Source organism: Clinocottus analis, unplaced genomic scaffold (genome assembly GCF_023055335.1).
Source record: "Clinocottus analis isolate CAN_PGR_092001 unplaced genomic scaffold, fCliAna1.0.p SCAF_36, whole genome shotgun sequence".
In the NCBI taxonomy this organism is placed as follows: domain Eukaryota; kingdom Metazoa; phylum Chordata; class Actinopteri; order Perciformes; family Cottidae; genus Clinocottus; species Clinocottus analis.
The window spans coordinates 851,516-865,395 of NW_027176109.1; the positions used below are offsets into that span (position 1 = coordinate 851,516).

The window sequence follows — 13,880 nt, forward strand, 5'->3', positions numbered from 1 at the left end:
TACATAGAAAACCCAGAAAGACAAGAAGCCGGGTCGTAAAGTAGTGAAATAGTTGTTGGCGCGCTGCCGGCGGGGACGAGAGGCAGCAGACTGCCGTCAGCGGACGCATCTCTTGGACAGCGTCCACCTCCGGCAGCTGAAGAGAAGAATCCATCGTCCCAAACGAGGAGACGATGTAGCGCCAGATCGACAAGCGGCGACGTGAAAACATCGTGTTGGAAGTGGAAGAGAAGCCGAAACCAACACACGGATCTATTAATGTCTGCAGCCACGAGGCTGTTTAATAATGTTGTTACCATAAAGGAACACATGTGAGATGTTGTTCAGATGTGTAAATATCAGTCTACATGTTTCTGGTTCAGAGGAAATGAAGATGACAGAAAGAAATGAAAAGGTTTCAGGTCCAACTGTAAAGTCCAACTCTAACAAACCAGAACACAACATGTGAACATTAACATGTGAACATTAACATGTGAACATTCAACACGTAAAGGTTGACTTTGATGAAGTGAAGCAGAACAAAGTTACAGAGGGTTTAGAACAGAGAACATTCAGGCGAGGACTCATTGGCGTCCATTGGGGCTATTTGAATTTTCTTCATCTACCAAACCACATAGTTCACTTGTATATTACTGATGTGATCAATGCATCAAAAACAGCAGTTTTGTTTTTTTTTTCTCCATAAAACAAGCGATGATTTACGCTTTTATACAACAAACGCTCAGTAGTTTGTTAAAGAAGTTCTCAATTTGCGGACACAAAGAGCTGAAAACGACGTTGGCATCCCAGAAGCAGAGGACGGGTCTGTGGGAGGAGCTCGCGCTGCACCTGCTGCTCCACCTGCTGCTCCACCTGCTGCTCCTCCGGTTGAGGCCTGAGCGGGTTGCGTTCATGCGTCCTGGCTGGAGCTGGATCCCCTCAGGTGAGGCCAGAGGAGGGAGCAGGTAGACGCCAGGAGGGCGGCAGACGTTTGGCCACCTCTCCATGCTTCACAGCCCGTTCCCACCCAGGTGGACGACACGTTATCATCTCCGGCTCCGTCGCGTGATTGAAAGCGATGCTGCGTGAGCAAGACTAATTTATGGCAGTATTGGATTCCCGACAGCTTGTGTGTGATGACGCACCTTTTATTTCATTATTATCAGACTTGTTTATCACATGGCTGTCATTTGGTAAACTGTTAAGGACGCGTGGCTCTACATTCACCAGGAGCCTCTCCTCTGAGCAGAGAGCTGGGTGATGTCTGCAGGGCGAAGACAGAACTTGTCATTTGCAATGAAGCCATTTATGAAGCAGAATCAGCCGCTGACAGCGCAGAACACAGAAGCAGCTCCTGCTAATGAGAGCGAGGGGAGATCTTTAAAAACCTTCATGAAAACACTGCCGAGTTCTGTATCCTGAAACAAGCTGAAACAAGCTGCCTCCATAGCGTGATGCTTCTTTTCTCTGAGAGTAAAAAGACTCAATATATATATATATATATATATATATATGTATATATATATATATATATATATATATATATATATGCCATTCCTTTTGTACAAGAGAAAACAGTATTTCATTACCGGCATTTTTTCGGGCGGCTCCAGGCTTATTCGCGGGAATGATGTACATTAAATGCTTATTTTTTTGTGTGTATGTGTGTGTGTGTACCTTTAATATATTGTGTATTAAAAAAAAACACGTCTTAGTGCAATTTCATTTCAGAGTGATCAGCAGAACGGAGACGGCAGCCAGGCAGGGAAATGAAATGTTGCCGTCAGGGAGAAGATTGTTTATGTGCTTTTTTATATTTAAAAAAACAAAACAGAAGCTCCGCCTCTTTCTGTTAGCTAGAGGACATCTCACTGCTGGAGCACCCTGAGGTGCACAGCCCCGAGGGGGGGGGGGGGGGGGGGGGAGAGAGAGAGGAAGAGAGAGAGAGAGAGAGAGAGAGAAAGAGAGAGAGAGAGGAAGAGAGACAGAGAGAGAGAGGAAGAGGAGAGAGAGAGAGAGAGGAAGAGAGAGAGAGAGAGAGAGAGAGAGAGAGAGAGAGAGAGAGAGGAAGAGAGAGAGAGAGAGAGGAAGAGAGAGAGAGAGAGAAAGAGAGAGAGAGAGAGAGCGAGAGAGAGAGAGAGAGAGAGAGAGGAAGAGAGAGAGAGAGAGAGAGAGAGAGAGAGAGAGAGAGAGGAAGAGAGAGAGAGAGAGAGAGGAAGAGAGAGAGAGAGAGAGAGAGAGAGAGAGAGAGAGAGGAAGAGAGAGAGAGAGAGAGAAAGAGAGAGAGAGAGAGAGACAGAGAGAGAGAGAGAGAGAGAGAGAGAGAGAGAGAGAGAGAGAGAGAGGTAACAGTTTATTGCTGTTCTATCTGACGAGAGTCAGAGTTTCTATCTGAGATAACTCTGATGTTTCCAGGCTCGCACACATTTCTGTCATTTTTACGTAACACTCACTGAGGACACACACACACACACACACACACACACACACACACACACACACACACACACACACACACACACACACACACACACACACACACACACACGCGGTGACTCAGACTTCAGTTCCTCTGGTTTCATCACCAACTAGAATCTATTTAGGTTTCTGTGGTTATGATCTCAACGTATCTGGATGCTGCTGCTCATCTCATGAATCATGAAGGGCTGTGAGCAAAACGCGTCCCAACTGGCCTTAAAAAAGGGGCGAATCCCCCCCCCCCCCCCTTCCTGTGTCCATGTTGAGAGCCATGTGGAGGCAATCCCTCCATCATGGAGGGATTGCCTCCACACGGCTCTCAACATGGCGTCTGCTGGCGCCGCCACCGTCTGGTGTTGTGTCTGCGTGTTCTCTGTGTGAAGTCTGTAAATAATACATGTAATTATCCTCTACAGGGAACAATAAAGGAATCCGAATCAATACAGAATCTTATATTTTACTTTGGTTGTAATCTGCGGCCCGGCTGCTTTTTGTAGCATCGTTTGTGTAAAATATTTGTCTACGTTTCTAAATCTTCAACAAACATCCCTGTTTATTGAGACAGACGGCCTCTCACGGCGCTCTGCAGGCTGACGGCCTCGCGGTTGATGGAGAGAGAGAGAGAGAGAGAGAGAGAGAGAGAGAGAGAGAGAGAGAGAGAGAGAGAGAGAGAGGACTCACCACACGGTGATGTAGTCGTAGATCGGCTCCGTGTTGATGACGGAGAAGTTGACGTGCACGCCGTAGCCGGGAGGCACCCGCACCGTCCACATGCAGTCCAGGAAGTGCGGGTACTCGGCCGGGTGTCCGGGGGAGTAGACGGTGCCGTTCATGGACGTCACGTTGCCGCCGCAGAGCGCTGCAGCGAAAGAAGGAAAAGACTCAGAGAGGCAGGACTCGCTTCTCCGTTGGAGTCGTGTTTCATCTGCGATTGTAAAGCTCTTTGTAATTAAACACCGCTAACATTAGCGCCTCGTCGGAGGTTTGCATTTTCTTTTGAATTCCCCGCTGTTCATACCACACAAAACCAGGAAGGAATAAATCCCGCCTCCAGCGTGATCCGATTGGCTGCCTGGGCCGAGTGTGACAGTGATGAGCTGCGACTCCGCGCAGATCATCCGCGATATAATTTAACGAATATTTTAACTTTTAAACGCTAGAAAAACGCGCCGCGCAGCGTTTAAAAAGCGCGCCGTGCATTAGCGAATCAATGGTTTTGCTAGCGATGCGTTTTTTAGAGTCGCGTCTGTGTGATCGGCCCCTAACCGATGCTAAAACACACCGCGGCTGCAGCGCAGCTCACTGCCGGCTGTGAACCCGAAGCCCTCGGAGCGGTTCAGACACTAAAACTCGCTCGTCTTTTCCCTTCAGAGGGAATGTGTTAAGATTTGACTTTGAACTAGAAGTCAAAGCCAAAGCGCTGCCCAAAGGATCCCAAAGAAATATATATATATATAAATATATATTTATACAAACCTGACAGGCGGGACAGGGCTGCAGCTGTGGTGAAAAACACTGAACTTATTTACCACTTCCTCGGACAAAAAGCCGAACTCTGAGCACGGCTCCACTCAGCCGTCGAGGGGGAAGCCGAGATGCTTCTCACCTGAGCTTCTCACCTGAGCGCCGTCCTTGAGAGGCCGGCGTAATGAGCGCCGTAATGACTCGCAAACGCTCCGTACCTCATCGTGTCGGGGTTTAGAGTTCAGGTAAAAGTGGTGGGTGAAAATAAATAAATAAAGGAGCGGTTCGGGCGCTTTCATGTGCGGGAATGAAAAAGGACGAGACTGCAAGCGAGACTGGAGAAACCTACATTCTTCTTTCCAAAATAACTTCAAAGACTTTATTTTTAGAAGGTAACGGCGATGGGGAAGCATTTCCGTCTCCACCAGACGAGCATTACGTTCTCTAAAAGATGTGTTTGCAGACTTTTAACATTTCTTCACTAAGTTTTGGGAAAACTGCTGCGAATGGAGGAAAGATGTAGGGCGAGGTAGTCTCTTTGTTCTGGTCCCACGGACATGATCGTCTCCTCACGCACAGCCCCGATCTGACTCAGATGAAGAGCTGAAGTACTGGGACTCCTGTGAGGAGATATGTGTCTTATTAACATTTAAAAATATGCGTATTGGAGGTTTTCTTTTAGATTTTTGGGGCGTTTCGAGGTCCTCAGACTCATCTGAAAGCTCGTGAGATGACGGTCAGTGACACATCAAGCTTCTATGGAATGAGCAAGATTCAGGTCAAAGTGGGTAAATTTTTCAATTTCTGAACCGAAAAACACAATTTTTGGGACTGAAAATGCTTCAAAACATGTCAATACTTGAGATTATTATTGCAGATTTGGATGCGTCAGGTCTTAATCTTCCTAAAGATGTGCAGTATCACTCTGGGGGACGATGGGAAGGCACCGGACAATACAATTAAAATCGAGGAGTCATTTTTTGCTCAGGCGTTGCGGCTTCGCTAGCGATCGAGCACGCTAGTGTCTGGTCTTCATATGAAGGTCACATGAGCTGTAAAACAGTGAGAGCGGTTCAGAAACCCCCCCGCTGCGTTCACAAGCGGCCGCTCACCTTCGCAGCGAGGAATCGGGTGATTCCAGTTCCTGCTGACGCCGTGCAGACACGTGAGCGACGGCTCGCCCAGCAGAGTGTAACCTTGAAGGCACTCGAAGGAAATGGTCATCCCCACGCTGTAGTCCTGGCCGATCACGATGCCGCTGCGGAAAGGCCGAGGGTCCGGACACCTCTGGAGCTCGTACGCTGAGGGAGGAGGAACAAAACCAAGAGCAGCGTTAACAACCTCAGACTGCAGGGAGCAAGAATGAAGCGCTCCCACTGCAGGACGACATCATGAAGAAAGACAACCAGAGGAAGCTCGGCTCCTTTTGCGTCGCTGGTGAACGCTCCTCAACAGATTGCTCACGTCATAATCCTGCTTTTGCATGAAAAACATCCCTCTGTGCTTCATCATCAGCGTGGTATCATTTTAATATGAATATACTGTTACTGTTCTGTCTATTATGTTTACTTTCGTCATCACACAACCTCTCTAACTTATTTATGTATGTTTGTTTTGTGTGTTTGTACACACATGCATGTAGTGTTGTGTACTCGTCTCGGCGCCCTAATGTCTGTGTGATTTAACACCGGCCAAGTGTGCTCCGTCTTTTTGGAAGCAAAACAAACAAACAACAAAAAAACAGAAACCCTCCTTCTGGCGCCCGAGGCCCCGAAATGTAGGTCAGGACATTTTTCTTTCCGAAAAAAAAAAATCCAAAGTTTGTCCAAAAGACTTAAACTCACCAGTATCGTATGTTAGCCGATTAATAATTCTTCTCCTCCACATAAAACACCCCGTTAGCAGCGCCAGCACCATTATCATTCAGGCATGTGAGCTATTGAACGTCTCGGCGGAGGTCAGCATTGATTTATTTTGCTTTATTCTTCAGCCTTTTGTAATCCTACAACCTCAGCGAAGGCTCCGGCCTCGCAGTCCGCCGCCCTGCATCCGGCCTGACTGATGGGCTTTTAAGTGCTCTATTAGCAAACTATGAGACGCCCCTCCTCTTCCTTTGTTCCTCACCCTGGTACACAATGTGGAAGCCGGGCTTGTTCTGGGAGTAGTCGCTGTGGAAGAAGAGCGTGGTCTCGTGGGTGGTGCTGAAGAGCGAGCCGGGCACGGCGGCGCCGCTGAAGCGGTCGATCACCGTGCCCGTCTCCAGGTTGCCGCTGCGCACCTCCAGGTAGTCGTGCACCGGCTCCGTGGAGAAGTTCAGAAACTGCAGATGGATCCCTGAAAAAACACACTTGATGAATTAATGCATGTGTTCTTTTCAGGGTGAAGAAGTTCAAATTCATTGTTTGGGGGCATTAAAGAAGGAGCCAGTTCTTTTTTTTCTTCCATAATAAGATGTTTGAGAGGAGTTTGCAGAGAGGACATGATACAGCGAGCAGAACAAAGAAAGGAGGAAAAGGAAAGACAGAAGGAGGAGGAGGATGACAGACCGAAGCCAATAGGGAGTTGGACTCTCCAGCTGCAGTCCAGGCTGCTCTGGTAATTCCCCGCGAAGCCGGGGCTGAGGATGACGCCGCTGAAGTCTGTCATGGAGCCGCCGCACTGAGCTGCAGGGGAGACCGACCGAGAGAAAGAACATGTCACTTCCCCACAGAGCGGCTCCACGGGAAAACAAAGGACAACAACAACGACCGAGCGGCGCCGTGGCGGAGGCCGAGGAGGGAACTCGTAGGAATCGTTGTGCACGTGTGGAGATAGAGGAGGGAAGGTTAGCGCTGTCTGAACCCGCGCATGTGTGTTACATGCAAAAGAGGGGGAGAGAGAGTAATGAAGGGCTGCGAGTGTTCATGAGCTTAGCATTGGGGGGATGTGTGTGTGTGTGTGTGTGTGTGTGGGTGCATGTACATCCCGGCTTGAGTGTGTGGATTACGCTCCATGAGGGCGTCCGTGAAGAAAGATAACGGACTCGGGCACATTGCTGGTTTGGTGGAGCTTTAAATTAAAATAAAGGAGGAGTGAGTTCAGTATCACAGTGTTTGTTCAGCGGTGATTACTTCCTCCTCCCTCTGCATGTATGTAGCGTTAGCGTTAGCGCACCGTGAAGGTTACGCTCACCCCGCTCTCCTGAGGCTCATATCTCGTCTTACATAAACACCCAAGGGCGACGCAATCGGAGCATCAATGTAAACGTGTCGCCCCCCCCCCCCCCCCCTTGAAACCTTTACAGGCCTTTTGATGAGGCAAATGGTTGGCGGTATTGCTGCCATGGAGACTGTCAACCAAGGCCGGCATGAGGCAAACACTACCTCGGGATTTGTGTGTATGCGTTTGAAAAGAAAGAGAAGAGGAGTGGGAGCCTCTTATGAGGACGCTGTATGGTTTGTGTAGGGGCCCTGCAACCGCTTTGATGCGAGTCTGTCAGCAACTTAAAGGAGGAAAGGGATCGGGGGGCTGGGGGAGGAGGGAGGGCTGTAAACGAGCGAGGAGTCGAGCTAACGAGCTAACGAGCGAACGCCGGCGTCCGAGAAACAGGCTGTCAACAGCAAAGCCGGGATTTATGTCTGCAGCGAACTGTGAAAACCTCAGAGACGCAACATCTACATGAAGAGAGCAGCGGGTGTGCACGTGCAGAGAGAGTGCATGTGCAGAGAGAGTGCATGTGCAGAGAGAGTGCATGTGCAGAGAGAGTGCATGTGCAGAGAGAGTGCATGTGCAGAGAGAGTGTGCATGTGGAAAGAGTGTGCATATAGAAAGAGTGTGTATGTGCAGAGAGTGTGCGCTTTCTCACACATGCTAATGTGTGTTTGTGTACACGTGTATAATTGGGAGCAACAGAACGGCGAGAGGTGTTTGTAGATGTGTCTTATTGAAGGTGTCTTATTAAAGGTAGGCGTGTCTTAGTGAAGGTGGGCGTGTCTTATTAAATGTTTTCAATCGTCTGCGTGCGCGTTCGAATGCACGGCGAGGCGTGTTGGCGAGGCGTGTGCGTTTGTGTGTAATTTGGGGCAAACGGGCCGGCGAGGGCGTTGAAAGAGAAGCCGCTTCACTTCCCTCAATAAGCTCTGGAATGAACAGAGTAGAGACTCATGAGGGACATCAGAACAACACGCTGAAGATGGTGCAAAGCCTTATTGATTTTCAACTGACGGGGGGGAACAGAAAAGTCATAATCCCCACTCCTCAAGCCTCCACCCATCGTGCCCTCCCCTGGTTTGGATTTTTACGATGAAATTGTCGCTTTCCCTAATACAATAACAAGTCCTCTGTGGGAGCATTGATGTGTGGCGGCGTATGAGTAAAGTATTGCTCTGGAAGACATAAAACGATATTAACAAGGGGAAAAAGTCAATGATAAAAGGAGAAGGGCAAAGGAAAAAGAGACTGAATCTACGTTTCGCGTAACAAATATGGATTTGTCTTGGCAATATCAAACTCATTGAAAAGCCCCGGCTATGTCAAGACTGTATGAAATAATACATTACCTAAACATAGAGGCACGGGGTAATTCCACCTTCTGACGGGGCCAGGCATGCAGGTAATATATGCATTACCCTGTTCGGGGGACAAACAAACAAAAACAATATCTTTACCTGCTCCAACATTCAGAACAATAAAAGGTTTTTTTAAAGGAAACAGCAGGACGAGTCCTCTGCAGGCAGGTTGCGTCATCGCCCTGTGGATCTGTGGAATTGGTTAACGGTCAGATTTTGGGATTTTTTTCCCCAAACCCTCAAGTTCACGATGGCGTCAAAGAGAGAGCTGCTTGTTGGTAGCGCCCCCTGGAGTCTGACCGCGCTGCTGGAGTCAGAAGATAATGGCATCAACGTGACGATATTACAGGTCATCATCAGCAGAAGATTCACAGCGCTGACGACTTTAAATCCTGGAGTTCAACCCCGAAGATTCCTGCAGACAAAACGCTTGAAAAGTGCATTTCTATGGGACTCCAGCCAACACACACACACACACACACACACACACACAGTGGTGGCAATTTATGATCCAATCAAGAGGAAAGACGGAAAAGTAAAGAATGTAATGCAGATACAACAAACAACTCTCTCCCTCTTTCTCTCTCCCCCCATCTTTCTCGTTCTCTCTCCCTCCTTCGCTCCCTTTCTCTCCACCCCTCTCTTTTCCTCCATCTTTATCCTCCCTCGCTCCGTCTCTCTCTCTCTCTCTCTCTCTCTCTCTCTCTCTCTCTCTCTCTCTCTCTCTCTCTCTCTCTCTCTCTCTCTCTCTCTCTCTCTCTCTCTCTCTCTCTCTCTCTCTCTCTCACACACACACACACACACACACACACACACCACCTGGGTTCAGGCGCCTCAGCAGCCCTGCATGTGTTTTTTTTCCCACAATGCCCCTGGTGTGTTCCCGGTGCTCGGCCTCTCAGAGCCGTGTGCGAGAACGTGAAGAGATGTGAACGCTGAAGCCGAGAAAAGGAGAAGTCGGTGTGGGATTAGTGAGGCGAGTGTTAACACAACTCACGGCCCGTGGCACTGGAGGAAGCTAAAGCTGCTCTGTGACAGACACACACTCTGTGACAGACACACACACTCTGTGACAGACACACACACTCTGTGACAGACACACACACACTCTGTGACAGACACACACTCACAATAACATCCAAGGAGAGAAGCTCGCAGAGGCAAAGTACACACAATAAAGACGCCAGCTCCAATGCACACGGACAGTTACCCCGCTCTCACACACACACACACACACACACACACACACACACACACACACACACACACCACATGTCATCGTAAAAAGTATTTAGCAACGGCGCCTTGACAGATTCGTCCTTTGGGGCCTTCTGTTGAAAAGTGTCGCTCCAGGCGGCTCAGATATGATTCACTTATCATAACCCAGAGGGGGCGGGGCATCCTGCTCTCACCTGTAAGGAGAAGCCCTGGTCGCACTGGAAGGACACCATGTCGCCCACAGTGAAGCGGTCGCCCACTCGCTGGCCGTTACTGGGAGGCAGCGGCTCTGGGCACGAATCCAAACCTATTGCTTGGGACAGAGTCACAACACACAAGTGTGGACAGCAATCATTCTTCTGCACAGCAAATACGATGGACGATATATCTATATATCTATATATAGATATATCTATAGATATATATCTATATATCTATATATAGATATATCTATAGATATATATCTATATATCTATAGATATATATCTATATATATATATCTATATATCTATAGATATATATCTATATATATATAGATATATATCTATATATATATAGATATATCTATATATATATATATATATATATATATATTCTTTTGACGGTTGAACGTTGCATGACAAGCGGCCATGTTTACATTGAATCATCTGATATCTATAAAAGCAAAGGAAAACGTTCATGATTGCGATTTTGATGTTTTCATTGTGTTGCCTTTGTCTGAGTTGTGTTGGTCTTTGTGTAGCTTCATGCTGCTCGCTGACGTTACTGAAGGTGGGCGTGTCTTATTGAAGGTAGTCTTATAGAAGGTAGGCGTGTCTTATTGAAGGTAGGCGTGTCTTATTGCTGGTGGGCGTGTCTCATAGAAAGTGGGTGTGTCTCATTAAAGGTAGTCTCATTAAAGGTGGGCGTGTCTTATTCTAGGTGGGCGTGTCTTATTGAAGGTGCCGGATGTTATGGTGCGTGTAATCACGTAATAATTGAGCGAGTTTCTTTCTGTCATTTCATCATAACATTTGGAAACACAGATGCTTTTCTTTTCCTTTCTGATTGTTATCTGAAGCAATCACTGTGAAATTACAAAGCAAAGTATTTACTTGACATAAAAAGATGGCAAAGTGATGACACAGAGCCACTCGCTGGTGACCGCGAGGCCCTTTAGTGGCTTAAACGCAGGGTTGATCCGGTTATGGGCCACAATGTGAATGGAAGCAGCTTTCCATTGACAGAGAGCGACTAAACAAATGCAGGAAAACAGATATCTGCAGGCATAAGAGCAAACACCTCCTTTTATTATTGATATTACAAGTAAAAAGTAGCATTAAAAAAATAAAATGCTTGGTGATCCTATCCAGGTAAACCTACACTTAATGACTTGAGCTCTACTTGAACCATTTGGAGTAAATTCAAGGTCTTGGTTGAAAATACTAAAGTATAAGGTTTTTATTTCCCCCTGAACATTGATTTGCAAATAGATGCCTGCAGATGAATATTAATAGGACATCTAAACAACACAATGGGACCACAGTCTGAAGCCTCGAGTCTGAGTAAAAAAGTAGATTCATATAAAATTCATATTTTACATGTTTTTCTAATGAAATAGAGGCGTTTTTCCATTTTGAGTCTGAAAATATTCATGATATATACACAATATCTTAATATCTTATCCGTCAATATAGATTGTTTGAATTCCAGAGACTTCCAATTACAATTTAGAGTAACTATAATTGACAGAGCAATGTTTTACCCTCCGTACAGAAAAGCTAAAAATACTGTAAATGTGACCAGACTGTGAGACGGACAGGTTGAACATCTGCCTGTGAGATCAGCTGAAAAGCAGCCGCGATCCATCGATCGGTCTCCATCGACTTCAGAGGAAAAACTGTCTGCAGCAGCGATACATACGAAAATGCAAGAAAAGAGAACTTCCTAATAACTTTGAAGGGCATGTGTAGATATTCATGCAGAAGTTTCCTCCTAGACGGATGATTAGTAAGCAGGCCGAAGGCTAAGAGGTAGTGGGTAGCAGAATATTTAAAACACTGCAACCAACAAAAAAAACAACGAAATGCATCACAACTTCTATATGTGTAGGCACAGATAACACATGCAGAGAGCCCTCGAAAAAGAAACACACACATTAACACACACTTACGCACACACACAAGCCCACTCAAAGCTAACAGGTCAAAGCGAGGAGGTGGGTGGATGAACGTAAAACACTAAATGTGTCCACAAAAGATTCAACACAACTTAGAGGAAAACTTTTGAGAGCAGCTCGTGTCTTATTGAAGGTAGGCATGTGTAATTAAAAGTGGGCGTGTCTCTGCTCCAATCCCCTGTTTCTCAACAGGTAAGTGTTCAGGTGATTCACCAGACGTCAGTGATAGAAGGTGACTTTATATCAGATGGGTTTCAACATTTAAAAACAGCAACCAACAACAAAAAACAACTAAATGCATCACAAGGTAAATATGTGTAGGCACAGATAACACATGCAGAGAGCCCTCGAAAAAGAAACACATTGACACACACACACACACACACACACACACACACACACACACACTCACAAGCCCACTCACAAAGCTAACAGGCCAAAGCCAGCAGGTGGGTGGATGAACATAAAAAACTAAATGTGTCTAAAAAAGATTCACGACAACTCGTGAGAGCGGCTGGTGAAGGCTGGAGAGGATATTTTGTGGCGGGAGGAGGAGGTTTAACCTCCGAGGCGTCAGGACGCAGACGCAGCGACTGAAGAGCTGCTGCGTGGACGTCACGATGCTCTGACTTCTCCCTCACACGTGGGTTCAAATGACAGCATTAACTTTGACACATTCAAGTGACTTTGAAACAGATTCAAGGAGATTTGCTGACGGAATTCATTAAAACAGTGTTTGCTTTGCGATAGCGAGCTCTGCCATGAGGCAGCTTTCGACATCAAAGCGCAACACAGCTTTAAAAAAATAAATAAAACTGTTGCATGATATTACACTTCTGCCCCACCAGCATTCCCCCTCTTGCTCGGTTTATTTGGAACGGGTTTCCTGAAGCCAGCGCGTTCCTACTTGAACAGTGACTTAAAAAGAAAGAAAGATAATATAGGATTGGGGACATATTGTAATGCAGGAGCCTCTTGACAACTACAGTGTAAACGCGTCAGAGCAATAAACACCTTCACGCATCCTCAGACGGCTTCCTGCAAACGCTGCAAACGGTGCATTGAAGCCTGCGTTCACCCGTCATATCAAACACTCTCGTCAGCGCCAGATCCGACCTCAACCGGACACAAAGGGGCCGAGACGCGCCGGTCGGGTTCAGAGCGGCCGGAGCCCAGTAACAGACCGGTCTCCCGGTCAAATTATCACAACACACATTTTGGCAGGAGCCGCCGTGGCCCTGCTGCGAGAAGGTCGACGCCGCCGCTCTGCAGCACGCGGCGGCGTCTGCAGGGAGGCCGACCTCGTCACGCGCAGATTTTGACAGGATGGCCTGCCGATCGCACCGAGCCAAAGCGACCTTAATAATTCATACCTCCCGGTTGCAGCCACGCTCACCCAGTACCTAAAAAGGTAGCTGAGTGCATGGAGCCTGGTTTTTAATGAGATATGAATGAAGTCGTTATTGTGCATTGGACATTGTGGCAATGCATAGGGCACTTTTATTCTTATGAAATCTTTACCTTAAGTTTATTGTAATTCTGTGCTAGGACCCAGTGAAATAAGCTTTTCACTGTACCGACTGTCTGCTAGCGGTGCACATGACAGTAGAAACATCTTGAATACTCTGAGATAACAGCAGCCACGAGGAAGCCACTCGATGGAGGATAGTTTACCGAGTGAAAAGACGTCGCTTTTCTTTAGGTTGCTGAGCGACTTAAGCACAGTACTGCGGTTTAAGATAAGGAAGAGATGCTTTAGGTGGAGAGCAGAGGATTTAAAGTACAAAATACATGCTTCTGCTGGAGCAATTCAACCCGTTTAAGTGAGGCGTGGACACGGTGACTCGCTGTCAGTCGATCTTCAGCATCTGAGCCGTCGTTCCTTTACTGTGACATGCATTGCTCTTTCTTTGTACAGTATTCACAGACAGAGTTGACCCTTGACCCCACGTCAGGAAGGTTAACGACATGAGCTGCGGTCACGCTGCAGACGAGGTCCATGCTCTTCCTCCTTGACCTTATGACCTTTCTAACCT

At 47.1% G+C, this 13,880-nt stretch overlaps 1 protein-coding gene across 1 annotated transcript in view; it reads right to left on the reverse strand.

Moving 5' to 3' along the window:
- LOC137799537 (CUB and sushi domain-containing protein 3-like) overlaps positions 1-13,880 on the reverse strand; it is a gene marked incomplete at its 5' end in the record, with an annotated part of 388,544 nt that overhangs the window by 71,547 nt on the left and 303,117 nt on the right. Inside the window, 6 exons of the mRNA XM_068596333.1 lie at positions 3,139-3,316; positions 5,034-5,222; positions 6,046-6,255; positions 6,468-6,584; positions 8,460-8,529; positions 9,881-9,999. Of these exons, the coding sequence (XP_068452434.1) occupies positions 3,139-3,316; positions 5,034-5,222; positions 6,046-6,255; positions 6,468-6,584; positions 8,460-8,529; positions 9,881-9,999 (883 nt within the window). The remainder of the gene's footprint in view (positions 1-3,138; positions 3,317-5,033; positions 5,223-6,045; positions 6,256-6,467; positions 6,585-8,459; positions 8,530-9,880; positions 10,000-13,880) is intronic.